We start from the raw sequence: 15,881 nt of genomic DNA on the forward strand, positions 1-15,881 counted from the left end.
CTGGTCCCTTACCAATCCTATACAGAGGGGATGTACCAATAGTAGGCTATACTCACTAAATCGCTAGTTAGAGACTCGGTGTGCATCCTTTATTAATAATTGGAACATTTTTGGGGAACACCCTGGCTTTTATAAACGGGATGGTCTCCTGAGGGGTTCATTAATTCTATCCCAAAATAAAGCAGACAAATTGATTGCTTGACTACTAAGAGTACCACCCAGGACTCAATCATGTGATCTTAAATCATGTGCTGTCTCTACTCCTACCTCTAGTTCACCTCCTGTACCGACCCAGGTTCTGTAAGCTGCTTCTTAGCAGAAAATACCCCAAAGATATTTACTCAACGGATGCGTTTGTTTTGTCATTCCATGCAGAAAATGCAAATGAGAAGGCAGAGAAGCAACTCTGTGAAGCTGCCCTCCCTACAAATAGCAGAAACAATTAAACCCACCTCAGCTGGACAAGCAAACATGTCCCGGGTCATTACGTTGCAGACTGCAAAAGACAAGATTTAAGCTGGGTAAAATATGACGACTTTAACAAAGGCACTCATATCTGTCTCTTCAGACATTAGGGTATGCCTGATTTTTTTTTGCATAAATAAATGATAAAAACAATGGTTTTGTGATACAGGAAGGTGCTAATCCTAACCTTCTTAATTACTGGCTCAAAAGACAGGTCAATCTTTAAATGGCCCTTGATTTGCATATACATTTAAAAAGGAAACAGAAAAATATTACTTCTTCAGATTTTAAAAAAGGACACACATACAAAGTATTAAGAAGTGCTACTTAAAGCCTCTTTGTAACAACATGCAGTTGCTAGCTAATGTTCGCTTTTTAAAACAACCCAGCAACTCTTCTGATTAGGTTAAATGTTAGTGAAAGAAGCTAAAACACACAAACCAGCACAAACGCAGCACTAACGAAGACTGGTTTGGTTCTCTTACGATGTTGTAGAGGCCTGGGCAAGGTCACCCCCCGAAAAAGAAGACGTTATATCTCGGGAACGAGACAAACCAGCACAAGCATCACACAAATGAATGAGGTGGGTTTCATTGTTTGTGCTGTTTGTAGGGAGGGCAACTTTACAGAGTCCAGAGAAGAAAACCTTTCCAAACTGAATTTCACTCATTTTAAACTAATTATGAAGCTATTAAAAGAAACAAAGAAAGATCATTTTTAATAGTATTAAAGCACTGTGCTGCCCATGTGTTTACCTTAAAAGAAAAGCACTAGTCTTATTAAATAAAATCTGTCAAACATTTATACTTGTTTATTTAAAATCTGTATAGCTAAAGTTAATCCCATTGATACAGAATACTAAGAAGGACATACAGTACATATCGGTAAGTGGCAACAGTGAAGCTACCAGACACTGCTCCTCGGGATACTGTATTTTTCATAAGTGGAAGAGATGAAACAAATTGCCACACTGCTGCCATGTTGTGTATCCTGAGGTGCATACACTATTCTCATTTCTTACAATTACTAAGACTGTGGTGACAATATTGGTATTGTGTAATGAGTGGTTTGTATGACACATACTCTTTGAAATAAAAAGCTGACAGTACTGATATCACAAATGCAGATGACTGACAAAAACAGACCAAATAAGTTTCACAAGGAAATTCACACTTCTGCTTTTAGCAGTGCAGAAGCACCATATTGAAATTTAACTATTCAGTTTAATTAAGTCTGACACTGCAACAGAATCACCTTATGTGCAGAAAAATGTCCTGTTCTTGTCATAAGACTTTCACATGTGACAATGTACAGAACAAAAAGTCTGACACCAGTAGAATGTACTGGCATTGGGATAGTTTAGTCAGGCTAATGAAAACCACATTTTTTCTCTAAACATGTCTTCTGTAAACAGAATTTTTGTTAAAAAAGTAATTCTGTATTTGAATACTAAAGCTGATCTCACTAAAGGTTCACACAAAAAGTACAGAGAGATGAGCTTAATGGTAAGCCTGTATTAACTGCACATTCATACACATGAAAAAGAAATGTCCTGTTTGTCAAATGCAGTCAAGATAAATTAATCTTTAATTTACACTTTTATATTATTACAGAAAAATCAATTTGTGAAATAAAAACATCCATAAAATGTAATATTATAATACAGTGCTTTGGAAAATGTATTTGTCCCTTTTGGTCCCATTTGTTGAATTATAAATGGTGCAGACATTGCAAAAGTTAATATTTACAATTATTCTCTATATTGCAAACAAGAATGTATTTGCTCCACCACAGTATACAAAGCCAGCAGTAACATACCCCCAAATTACTCCCAGCTGTAACTGCTACTACCACTAAGTATTGACTCAGGGGGTGAATATGTATGCAATATCTTATTGCTTTTTTATTATTTTTTTGCAGGTTTGTAATAGCATTCACCTTATTAAACATGCAATGTGAATGTTGCAGGTTAGAAGCATTCTTCTTAAAACAATGTGTACAAATAATTTCTAACTCAATAAAATGAGAAATGGTGAATACGTTTCAAAGGCACTGTGATAATAATACTTATTAATAATTCCCTGTCTTTTAGAATAATAATATATTACTAATAATAATATGATTATACATTATATATATATATTATAAATCAAATATAATACTTTAGCACTCTTGGGATCACATGGGTATGCGCCCTCGCCGCTGCCGCCTAAGGTCGGCCCCCCAACGCTGGGGACTCGAACCCGGGCCTCTGGCGTCACTCAACAGGGACCCAGCCAGGTGAGCTAAAGGGAAATCTCCCGTCAGCCTGGTGGCTGAGGTCCCTGCTATTCACAGAGAAGATGGTGGTAACTTCACCGCTCTAGTAACCTGGCTCGCACAACCTGTCATGTCGGCAGTATGCGTGTCAATACACTCATACCCCTGTATAAGAATGTTCAGGATACAAATCTGAACACGAAAAATTTGTACCTTGTAATTAGTTATAAGAATGAGTCGAATCGCTAATCTGAACTCTGAAGTTCGATAGTGACTGATTTTGGCCGAGAACATTTTAATTTGGCTTGTGCTCTCATTTTCAAAATGTTTTTTTGTGTTTGTTTTGTAGTTGCTGTTCATTATGGATTCTTAAGGAAGAGAAAATGATTCTTTAGCATAATATTCGACAACAGAATGCACATTGTTCTACCCGATCGCTTGGATAGGGATCTATTGCTAAAGAATGAAAAATGTAAATATGATCCAATTAATTATTTTACAGGTATAGTTGACTTATTTGAGTGCGTTGTTCACTAAGATTTCTATAATGGTCTGTGTTTAGGGTGGTTTCTGAGTGAACTTGTCTTTGGTTTGGAACAGGGTGGAATGTTCCCCATAAGAAATAATGGAAGTTTTATTTTCGATTTATGATCTCCCGCCTTCCAAACAAATTTTCAGAAACTAATTAGGTTTGGATACTGGGGTATGCGTGTAATTGAATTATGCAGTTGAGATAATGGAAGATTCAATTAATGTGAATGTAAGTTTTGCATTTTAAACTGTGAATGAATTTAAAACAGTGCTGTGGTAGTGAAAGTTCAAGGTAAGATTATTTGCAAATTCCTTGTTCAATTTTCTTTTGCTCTTGTGAAGACATATGAACTCACAGTGATCATTTTTTTTGTTTGTGCTGTGATGAGGAATTGTAACCAATGGAAAGATTAGCAAAACATTACAAAATCCCTCAAGAAAAAAATCTTAAATTTCTTTATAGCCACATTAAAATTCAGTTACAAAACTTCATTATTGAAAATTATTTTAAGAAGCACCTTAATCTGAAAAATATAATTACATACATTTTGTTATTTGAAATGGACAGATAATCTGTTCCCCAAATAAACAATTATTTGTGCTTACTTAAAAGTGAGCCAGTGTTTTGGATTTTCAATTAAAATTTTATCCACAACGCTTTGCTTGATGCCCCTTGAGAGCATTTTTGGCACAATGTTGGTAAGGATGTGAGAGTATCCATGCCCACCAAACTTTGTCAGCCTGTTTTTGGTGTGGATGTCATGGGCAACAAGAACTCTGTCTTCAAAACCTTCCTCCACCAGTAGTCTGATACTGAAAAAGTAAATACATAAATAAAACAAGCATAAAAAACAAGGAATTAATCAATTTATCAATTAAAACATTGCTAAACGTAATTTCTTACATTAAAAATAAACTCTTTTTCTTGCGATCTGGAGCTCAGTCAGCAAGGAGAGAGCATGCATAAAGAAATTCAGTATTTATAGACTGGGTTTTTGAGACTGGAAAGTACTTTTGTCCATTATTAAAATAATAAAATGTTGATCACAAAAATTTCAACTTTTAGCATAATCCTTCAGTTCAGTTTGTCATATGCACAAGTGCAATGAAATGCTTATTTGCATGTGTGCTCCAATACAAAGACATAAAAGGAATCACCAAAAACAAACAGAATAGCAGCAGCAACAACAACAAGTTAAATAACATACGACTTAAAAAAAAGTCACACAAGCAGTATGAGAAAAAAAAACATCAGTGTAAAGCCAGTGGTAGGTGTAGAGTTCAGTAATCGGACAGCTTGTGGGAGGAAGCTGTCTCTGAATCTGGACGTTCGTGCCTTTATGCTCCTACAACCACACTGTAATACCACATGTGAGCACAATCCTAACAGTGTCCTGTAAAATGTGGTAAGGACAGTTGAAAATAGACACCAAATGTTTTCAACTGTCTGAGGAAGCAAAGGCACTGTTGTGCCTTCTTTGTAGCTTCAGTAACTAGCTGGGACCACGTTAAATCATTAGGAAGGAAGGCACTCAGGAACTTGAAGCTGCTCTATAGCCACCCCATTGAAGTGAATCGGGGTGTGATCCCCACCCTCCTTTCTAAAATCAATGACCAGTTCTTTGGTTTTGCTGACGTTGAGGAAGAGATTATTGTTGAGGCACCATTCCTGTAGGCTGTCTCATCATTTCTGGTGATTTGGCCAATAATGGTAGTGTTATCAGCATATTTGTAGATGGAGTTAGAGCTGTGTCTGGCCACACAATCAAGGAAAACAGCAGGAGGCTAAGCACACAGCCCTGAGGGGCACCAACTGTATACTGACGGTCAGCATGGCAGAAAGCTTTCCATTAACCCTCACAGTCTGTGGTCTGCCAGTCTGGAAATCCATAATCCAACTGCATAGAGAGGTGCTGATCCCCAGGTCATTAAGCTTCCTGACTAATCTGGATGGAACTATAGTGTTAAATACAGAGCTGTGGGCCAGGGCAGTGTGAAGAGCTGGGGAAATGGCATCGTCATTGGACCTGTTATGCCGGAAAAAAAACTGCAGGGCACCCTATTCTCTGGGGCAGAACTATTAAGTGTTTTAAAAATTAAAATAGTTTATTACTCCTCTAATAGTTTATTAGTCATCTAAAAATGAAAATGAAAAAAAAAAGAAAATAGTTTATTACTTTAGAAAATTATACTGTATTTCTAAAGTAATTGTTAATTTACTAATTTTTGAAACAATTTAGAAAAACACATTTTTAATTTTCAGTCCTTTAATATTCAATATTATATTCACCACTGAGTAACACTCTTCATTGTAATTTGACCTATTTAGGAATTGCCATTGTTGTTAAAATGAAAGTGTATTTAAGATCTTATTTATTCTGTATTCCATTAATTCAGAGCAAATAATATTATTAATCCACACAGTCAAAAAAACTGGCCTGTGCTCATGTTGTCTGTGCTTGTATGTTTAATAATCCCTGTCTGAGAAAACATTTAGATTCAAGATTCAAATCAAAAGGTTTATTTCACTTATATTTACAGCATATCCATTCCCATATAATGCTTGCAACATACAAGAACTACATATCAAAGTGTCCCAGATAAGTGCTATTTCCAAACCAAACAGTACCACATTTGATACCATGAAACCTACTAACCAATGGGATATGTTTAAAAAGGAAGGCCCTGAAGCTACAGCTTATTTAAACAGTTAAAAGAATGAAAGGAAAAATACTTTGTAACAGTTTCTTAGCAAGAAGGTAAAATGATAGATAGATGTTATTTTAAAGCCCTGTGGAATTCATTCAAATTATATTTCATTTTTTTTCTGAATGCAATTTTGAATGTGAATGTTTTTTGTATGTCTCTGATGAATGCTGATCATGTCACATATGTGAAGTATTTACTAGGGAAATGTTTTGTTGCAGCAACACTGTTTTAACTTCAGGTTCCTACTGTTGTTGGAAACTCCTATATTCATGTCTGACCTAAAGGAGGCATTGAAAAAAACCTCCTGAATTGTACTTATTCTCTGGCCACTGTTAGGTCCTTCTTCAGCTTGAAATGATACTATACATATGGATGATCTTGAGGTCTTTAGTTATTTAAAGAGAAGTGGAAATAAAATCAGCTGCAGCAGATTTCAATTTGTCAAGGTGTTGTGAATGCCTACAGTTTCTCTGCAAGATTGTCTCCAATCTCAGACAGCTCAGACCAATATATAAATAATGCTGAGGAACAGCTGCTATTGCAGTGAGATTAGGTTCAGGTTTCCTCTACTACGTCTACACCTGTTACTGTTAATAATGCTCCACATTCTATGCAGATGATATATTGGTTCTGAGACAACCTTTCAATCCCACTCTCGTTTACTGTTTGCTATGATTTTGACATTGTGTCTAATTTTACATTACTACCATTACATTTTGAAGTGGAGATGGCTGGCTAACCTTTGACTGTGTGGTCAGCCTTACTCTTCTTTACATTCCATCACAGGTTTTATTAACAGTTTTAAACAGATAGATGCTAACATGAAGAACATTTCTAGGCTTTTGGGAAAGACTGTTCTAGAATTTCAAAATTCATATGGAAAGGGAAGCAACCACATATTAAAATCTCCACTCACAGCATGCAGAGTCTGCAGGAGGGCAGGGTTTGCCAATCTTCAATTTTAAGTCTATGACTTTGTTCTGTGTGCATTGTACTGACAATCCCGTAACTTGACATTCACACAAAGAAAGTCTCCTAATGTTTATAATAATAAACATTTTAGTGGTAATTCTCATTTCCTTTTTATATTGGAATGTTATATAACACAGGCATATTATTACATCAGTATACACACCATACAGTATATACACCAGCATATAAGAAGAAATTTCATGTCTTTCAAAATTCTGCAAGGCTATGTTTTGGTTTCTTTGCTTTAAACTCTATTTTATTTCTGTTCTTCTAAATAAAATACAGATGGCAAGGATTTGCTTACGATGGTGTGAAAGTAGTTTTACAAGTTCAAAGGTAAAAATCTGAGGATGAAAAACATTTTTGTTATTTAAAAACCTTTTGTGCAATAATTTCTCTCAATTACTCCTGTAAGGTTGCCGAAAACCTGTTTTTTACATCCTGTGTTATTCTTCTAATGTACAGGTCTTTAGGTCTTTGCTAGTTTACATGTCCAAAGCATCCAGGACTTAAAATTCTGAAATAGGGATTTTGATGCTCTTGATTGTCATTATACCTGCAAATGCACCCCTCTTGGTAGGATTCAGAACTCCCACCTACTGAAAATGAAATGAAATGTCAGGTTGATATCACAGAAGGGAAGAGCAATCTCCTCCCCACTGATAGCTGATGTGCGGTGAGTGCACTGGCGCACTATGGCTGCAATCGCATCATCCAGGTGGATGCTGCACATTGGTGGTGGAGGGGAGTCACCATTTACCTGTAAAGTGCTTTGAGTGGGGTGTCCAGAAAAGCGCTATATAAGTGTAAACAATTATAATTATTATGATAAACAATTACAGCTTAAATGTATACATCTAAAATGTTAGTAAACTGTTTTCAGACAGAACAACAGAAAGGCTGTGCTGAGTATAACTACTCTGGAGGTACAGTAGCTTTAATTTATTCTGACATGTTAAAAGTGGCCAAAGTAATGATGGTTTTCTGTAGGTGTATATTTCATACAGCAAGACCCGTAAAAAATAACATTAATGACAAAAACCCTACTACAAGCTCTGGCTGTTAACAGAGTCGCATAACGCAAAAAAAATAAAATAAATTGAAATCATTCATCTGAGATATGGCTGGGCACAGGAATTACTCACCTCTTGATTCTGTCACTGTCACTTGGCATATCCACATCAGGATTAAATGGATAATTCAGCATTTCAGTACCGAAAAGGTCATACTCCAAGTAACTCCCAAGACTGGCAAACTCCAGCAGATCACCCTTGTCAAATATTGTCCTAATTATAAAAAAAAGTAAGAAAAATATGCAAATACTTATAAATAACTTACTTAAAAATAACTTATGAAGGACTATGATCTCTGCTTGTACCCACGTCAGGTTAAATATGGACACAGCTGAACAATCAAATCATTTAAAATCCATGACTTTGTTGCATTTGTGAAGATGAAACATCCACAAATAGTTAATCAAAGGCAACAAAATCATTCAGAAAGGGAAGGAGAACTGACATTAAACTTATGAAAATCATCCCCATCCGTCACCCATTCTTTAATCATGAAAGGTCATAAAAACGGGAAAAGTGCAATGCTTTTAAATAAAAGCAGGGTTTAAAGACATTGCTGTGATACATACTAATTATATTCTGCAGAGTACATAATTAACAGAGTTGGCTTAAAATGGCACAGGTCTCTAGAAGTGATGGATGGAAGGGAGATAAATATAAAATGAGACAAACAATTCTAATTAAAAACATGTGACACATACCTATCAAGATGGGACATAACTGTCTTGGGGATGTCTCCCCCTGCCTCCTGAAGAATGCGCACAATCTGGGCTGGAGCAGTGGGGTTTCGGCCTGGATGAATGATCACAGGGCAGCCCAACTGGGCCTGAGCATGGGCAGTGGCCTGAAGGACCTTCTTCTCGCTCTCCATGATGGGCCAGGAGACGCCAATCTCTCCTATCACCCCACACCTGACATCTGTGCCATCTGCTCCATGGAGTACTTCACTTACAATAATATCTGTGAGCTTGGGAAACAAAATAAAAAAAACATGATGGTTTCTTCATTACCAATGATGTATGGCAATAACAAAATAGAACTGGCAGCAAGCTTTCCATTATCACACTACTTTGGTATTCCAATACACAGCACTACACTGGTTAGCACTGCTGCCTCACAGTGCTGGGGCCTGGATTCATTCCTGACCTTCGGCACTATTTGTGTTCCATGTTCTCGCTGTACCGCATTCGAGTGTGTTGCTGCCTGTAAACTTCCTTGTAGACAGTCATGTGATTATCCAAAAAACACAAGCTACTTTTTCTCGGTAACGAAAGCAGCACAAACACTACTTTCAATGGCACAAACCAGCACTAATGGTGCACTTATGAATGCGATGGGTTTTCAGTGATTGTGCCGTTTGTTGTGGGGGGGGGGCGGTCACTTCACTGAGCTGGACAAGCAAACTAGCCCTGGGTCATTACATTGCATACTGCAAAAGACACGATTTCAGCTGGGAGATATATGACAACTTAACAAAGGCAGTCATATTTGTGTCTTCCGACTTCAAGGTGCGTCCTCACGCTGTATTCTACACCAAGGATTGATCAGGAGTACACAAAAAGACTGCAACCTATGTTTGCATGCAAGAACACTGTAAACAGAAAGACATGGATATTACTGATTTTTAAGACCTTAGATACAGTATATGTTCAGTTATTTTATCTGAAAATATTCTCTGAAAATAAACATTATCTTAAAAAAGTATTATCTGCATGTCTGAGATGTTAGTTTCCAATGTTCTTTTGCAGCTGTGTTATGAACTACCTGGGTCAACTACTAAGTAGCCTTTAAAAAGAAATCCTGGCATGAAAGGTTGAATCTTTAAATGTACCTTGATTTATTTAAGAAGGACACAATGAGAAAGTGATCATGTCTTCAGGTTTAAAAAAGAACACAGGTGTGAAGTACTAAGACAGTTCAAGTCTAGTTAAAGCCTTTTTTAAGAACATGCAATTGTTTGCTAATGTTCACCTTATAAGGCTAACACAAATTTTCTGATTAGGGTGTGATATTGGAGACATTTAATTTGATTGTTTCCACACAAATACAGAAGATACTGTTATTAAATGCAAAATCAACCACCGCCCTCCCCCACCGGCAAAACAGAGAAACAAAATTGCAGACATTGTTAATCTCGCACCAGTAATAGAATGTTTGAACTTAACAGATGGGGTTACTGGAGGTCAAAGTTGCCATAGAAGCAGAACAAATCTTATTTTCAATGGCACGAACTGGCACAAACGCCGCACTAATGAATGCGGTAGGTTTCATCATTCGTGTAGTTTGTTGGGGGGGCAACTTCACGAAGCTCACAGCTTGCAATGAGAATCGATTTACTCACTGTACCTGCTCCACAGACATTTTCTGAGTCTCAATGGAGTGGGTGTCACCCACATAGAAGCCAGCTCCGGCCACCACGTGCACACCAGTCTCTTGTGAGAGCCTCTTCAGTGTCTTCAAGTCCCGGCTGATCCCAGTGGTAGTGTTTTCTACTATGGTACCACCACCAGCTCTCTTGAACAGCAGGAGCTCCTCCTTCACAGCTTCACTCTCCTGGTTGAGCAGCAGGTTCTCTTTGTTGCTGTAGGCATTCTGATTTAGCCAGAAGAGGTTCTTCATCTCAATGGGCGCTTCCACAAGGTGTTCCTGCCCAGGCGGGGGAGGGCTGAAGCAGCACTCAAAGGTCATGGTTAGATGCTCGTGAGTCAAGGTGAGGCCCAGTTCGGTGGGCTCAACAAGGCCTAGCACCGTCTGGACTTTACCACTGAGTGCAGCCATCTCCCTCTGCGTCTTCAGAGCCCTAGTAAAGGCAAACAGATTTTTTAATTTTATATGAATATTTTTCTGTTCCCCCAAGCTCTGAAGAGATTTTTTTGTCATGCTTTTTATATTTGTTTTTATTGCCATCCAAAATTTGCCACAATTATCAAATAATAATAAAGCCAATAAAGATTTATAAATAGTTTAAATATGTAATTAATATATCTGAAAAAACAGACATAAAGTAATTTCATTAATATTACAGTATTAAATTAATATATAATTTCATATTTATTGGAATAAGAATATACATTATAATTTAATAGTTAAATATATATTACGTAATTTAACAATTATTACCTTTATCCTTCATTATTTCACATACAGATGCAGCCACTCAGAACACGCAGTATTTCTTCCAAATACAGTAAAAGTCATGCGGTGCGGCGCGTTATGTAATTCACTGGGCAAAGATGATCGATAGGTGGCACTTGTAAAGCGTTAGATGATAGTGAAACGATTGCTTAATTTAATCTCTCTACTGTGAATGTTTAAATCTGCTTTATACGGAATATTAATATGGAATTTTACAACTAAATGGAAATTCTGGTAGCTGAGCATAAACATAGCAGGAGCATAATGTCTCTGAATGTCAAAAATTATATTAATCTGGAATACAAAAATACATACTGTTTATGTAGTGATAGCTAAAAAAAACAACAAAAGTATTCCACCATCTTCATAAACATTTTATGCATCTAAGTCTTTAACTCGATCACTTACTGTGGTTTTTTGGAAAAGCTCTGACATGCTCATTCTGACTATATTAAGTTTATATACTTTATTGAAAGCTATAATGTTTTAACCTGTTGACATAGCGGTAAAAAACATGTACTTTTTAGAATCCGCTTAACAGGGAATATTAATATGGAATCACGCAACTAAAAAAAATAATCACTATATAAATTTATGGATCTAAATATCATATTGACATAACTGGTAGTAGTACCTATTCCGCTTTCTTTGTAAACAGCTGCATCTCTGCAACAATTTCTTTGACTCATTCATTTGTGATTATTTTGGAAAAATTTTGACATGTCCCTTTACCAAGCTGTCCTTCCCTTTTACCCAGAAGGCCCATTTTCAGTTCTAACTCAGGGTACAAGTTTTATTTTTAACAAGACTCCTACTCTAAAAATAAAACTGTATATTACACGTACGCTTCATTTATATTTTTTATTATTTTTATATCACAACATATTAAATGATGAAATATTAATAGATTAAAAACATTAATGAGTTAACAAACGTGAATACTGTCAATGTATAAAATGTACCAATTATACACAGTAAATACAGTATGGTACTGTATGGTTTTAAAGCTACTATAGTACAATATGTGTGAAATATATTTTTATAATTAAAATTTAAAGTTACATTGCTTCATGATTACTCATTCCTGAAATTTGCATTAAGACAAAATATAGATTTTCACAATCCAGACATAAACCTGAAAGAGGCACATCGTATTCACCACAAGCTATAATAATAAACTATTTGTTATATATCTGGCTATGTAAAAGAACCAAAGGGATGGTCTCTCCTGGATTTGACCGAACATGTAAAAATGTTTTCAGAATATCCATAAGTGATATTTTTAGCTTCTTAGTTATATGATTCCACATTAATATTCCCTATAAAATGTTATTAAATCAGTATAATACAATAACAACAAGTATAGTGTACTTACTACACATTCTTAGAAAATGATAAAACATTATAGCTGTTTATGAAGTACAGTATATAAACTTTATAATGTAAGAACAAGCATGTTAAAACTTTTCCAAAAGTTACCAAGTTAAAGACTTTGATGCATACAATATTTATGAAGAAAGTGGGATACTGTTGTTAACTTATATTTAGCTACCACTGCCATCTACTGTGTGTACATTTGGTATATATAATACTTCTGTTTTTATTTTCTGCTACCAAAATTTACCTTTAGTTGTTAAGTTAAATTGTTTCCTGATTACTCATTGCTGGAATTTGCATTAAGACTAAATGCAGATTTCCTCAATCTTGTTCACAACAAGCTAAAGTATAATAATAAACTATTATACTTTTATACGGTGCTTTTATATATCCAAATGAGTATTTTTGTTTTTATAAAATAGACCTACTTTTTAATTAATGTAATATTAAACACACTATAGTAAACAATTTGAAATTAATAGTCTAAACAGTATAGAACTTACATTCTATAATTGTCTCAAGAGGCTCAACATCGACTGGGATACGAAACCAGGCATTTTGGTGACAGCATGAATATTTCCATATACCATGTTAATCATTCACTGCGCCACCTGACGGTTGTACAAAACAGTGCAGTCCAAAAACAGATTTTAAAAAAATGTCACATTACGCCAGGGCATGCTGCAAATTGCTACATTATCTGGCATGCATTCTGAATGGCAGGATCTGTAATATCACTTCCCATAATATTAATCCTTCTTATTTTCTCCCATCAATTGTCAAAAAGCTTATTCTGAATCTTTATTCTATGAGTTATCCATCCCACTTCACTAATTGTTTCAGTCCATTTACTGATTTGAGATGCTTCTGGTTTAAGCCATAATCTTATCTGCTTTAAATCAGTTATCCTAAATATTCTAAAGAGGTACTTGTCTATTTCAGAAAACAACACCCTTGGAGCACTGAGAAGAAAGTTCTTTGGACATAAATAGAGTTAACATAAATAAATTCCATGAGTTTAATACATCCCAGAATGCTTTCAAAATAGTACATATATAAAATATGTATGTAATAAGCTTTAGTCTCACCACAATTCTTCCAGCAAGCATTTTGTTTGTTCTATTACAGTATATGTAGTTTGTATTATGGGTATTTAAAAAAAATATATTATCTGAATTTGCATATTCCCTCCAAACAAATCACTTTTGTTTCAAAGGTATTCCTAAAAATATTATTCCAAGCATTAGAAAGTGATTCTGCTTGTAGCTTATTTTCCCATTTAGAACTTTAATTTCTCCTACTTTTAATCCATCTCCCATCAAATGAGTTCATTGACCCAACACATTCTTAATGTTTAATTTATGATACGTTTTTGCTATAAACTGAATCAAAGGATGAATTTAATCTAATATTTTCTCGATTCCTGGAATCTTTGTAATCTAACTTCTAATTTGTAAATAGTTTAAAAAAAGAATTTGGGAGGTTATTAATATTTTAGATATATTCTTATATCAGTCTACCCCTTTTTCTGTGATCTCTGATTAGGTGATGATTCCTAATCAGTCATGCAGCTTGCCCATAACTTAAAAATGTAATTTAATGTATCTGGTTTAAAGTCTGAGTCAAATTTGTTAAGTCCTGTTTTATCTGCTTATTTTTACAAAAATAAACTAATGCTTACATAGTATTTGTATGTAAATATAGTATATACCATGCTTATGCTTTAAATGTGATTTAGTTATTAACTGGCTTCTGTTAATCGGCCCTGGTGTGAGTGTATGCATATTTGTGCACCTTGCAGCCAATGCTTCATCAGATAGGTTCTGGGCTACCATTTCTCCGAATTGGATTAGCAGTAATAGGAAGTGCTATAAATGCTAAAGCTGGATTAACACTCCTCAACACAAGTAATGTAAACACATTGCTTTAAATGGTCATTAAATAGCAAATAAACTCTAAATCGCGCAGAAATGTTACTTGTATGTTTTTGTGGCTTTCCATAATTTTTTCAAAATGATACTATGGGGTTGTTTTTTTCTCTTTATATTTTTAGCAACCGACGGCGAGCGTGTTTACTTTCTCTCCAGTTTGCAATGAACTATGGGCTGTTTTTTTTTAACAAGGACTGAACTGATTTTTAACTAGCAAAATCAACTGTACTCTCCAAGGGTTGCCAATACGGAAAAACGCACAAATTATAAAGCAAGGTAAAATTAAATAGAACGTATGTTTAAATTCAGGAATATCACTTGTGCTCTACAGGGACAAGTCAATTGCTTATGCTGGGTATTGCTTCTGTTTCTAATGTTTTAGCGGATTTTAAACAGTTTGTTTACGACTATATATGAAACAAAGAACTTGCATATTTATTATAAAAATCCACAGTAACACTCGAGAAAGCGTACTTTACAATATATACCGATACTAGTACTGTATATTCTTTTTGGGCTGAAAAACCTCATTCGTGATTTAACGAAAACACGGCAATAATAATGTATTGTACTTTTTACCAGATGAAAGAAACAGTTAAGAGTTGTCTTCAGAAAATTCCGCAGATTAGAATTAAACGCTGATCAAATACAGTACCCTTAATCAACCTACAATGCTGCAGTCAGAGGGCTCACAACATGGCGGGAGAACGTGAAGTTTGGACAGTCTGGAGTTTCTTTATAAATCTGGAAACACGTAAACGATCACAGTAATTTATTTCTCATATCATCCTGGCTGCCTTAATGGTCTTTACGTTTTACACTTGATCAATTAATTTAGCTAAAAATATAATGTGCATTTTAAAGCAACCCTCTAGCAGCATTTTAAAGAACGCTATATTGAAATTAAGAGCTTTATAATAAAATGTTCTATTATATGCCATTATTATCTGCATGAAAAAATAAAAGAGCTTTGTGACCTGAAAAGTTTCGCTCCTTTCTTCACTCCTCAGCAGACTAACTTGTTGCAAGACAGTGACTAAAGGTCGAGACCGGAAAACAAGAATTTACAGTGAGTATCGCGAGACTGCCGTCGGCATTGGCGAAGTGGTGTCAAAGTGCTCTACAAAACTTTGCATTGCCCACTGAGCGGTGGCTGTCATGTTAGCGTAATAAATAGATAACTCTGTTCACGGGTAAATGGATAACATTATTGCTTGCGTGACGGTTCGGGGAGTACCGATACTTTGCAATATCCCTTTTTAGTCCAACACTCTGTATGAAAGCTCTCTTACAAGAAGAAGATCATCACTCTCTATAAAAAACAACCTAACTCAACACTAAAACAGATTTCGAAACACAACAATGGGAGAAAAGTGGCTGATGTTACCGAGTTATGCAGCTCTTCCTGGCACAGTTGTGGGACATAAAC

The 15,881-nt window shown here is 35.5% G+C and overlaps 1 protein-coding gene across 3 annotated transcripts; it reads right to left on the minus strand.

Annotated features, from left to right (window-relative positions):
• Positions 1-2,034: 2,034 nt before the first annotated feature.
• pter (phosphotriesterase related) lies at positions 2,035-15,538 on the minus strand. 3 transcript variants are annotated; one of them, XM_015354533.2, is made up of 6 exons: positions 15,430-15,507; positions 13,025-13,132; positions 10,356-10,809; positions 8,711-8,976; positions 8,082-8,222; positions 2,035-4,068 (listed from the first exon to the last, which is right to left on the minus strand). In XM_015354533.2, coding segments are annotated over exons 2-6 (1,074 nt in total). In that variant the 5' UTR covers positions 13,027-13,132; positions 15,430-15,507; the 3' UTR covers positions 2,035-3,857. The 3 variants fall into 3 exon arrangements, with proteins under 3 accessions (XP_015210019.2, XP_006634353.2, XP_069047206.1); XM_069191105.1 differs by lacking the exon at positions 2,035-4,068 and adding an exon at positions 5,761-7,535; XM_006634290.3 differs by lacking the exon at positions 13,025-13,132 and having other exon boundaries at positions 15,430-15,538.
• Between the last annotated feature and the right edge of the window lie 343 nt (positions 15,539-15,881).

Source organism: Lepisosteus oculatus, chromosome 6 (assembly GCF_040954835.1).
Source record: "Lepisosteus oculatus isolate fLepOcu1 chromosome 6, fLepOcu1.hap2, whole genome shotgun sequence".
NCBI classification, from domain to species: Eukaryota; Metazoa; Chordata; class Actinopteri; order Semionotiformes; family Lepisosteidae; genus Lepisosteus; species Lepisosteus oculatus.

What these genes read in the sequence shown, in the direction of transcription:
- pter (XM_015354533.2), bottom strand. An exon ending in AGAAAATGTCTGTGGAGCAG is followed by an intron (nt 8,977 to 10,355) that starts GTACAGTGAGTA and finishes TTGTTTCCCAAG; the next exon opens with CTCACAGATATTATTGTAAG. An exon ending in GACAGTGACAGAATCAAGAG is followed by an intron (nt 4,069 to 8,081) that starts GTGAGTAATTCC and finishes TTACTTTTTCAG; the next exon opens with TATCAGACTACTGGTGGAGG.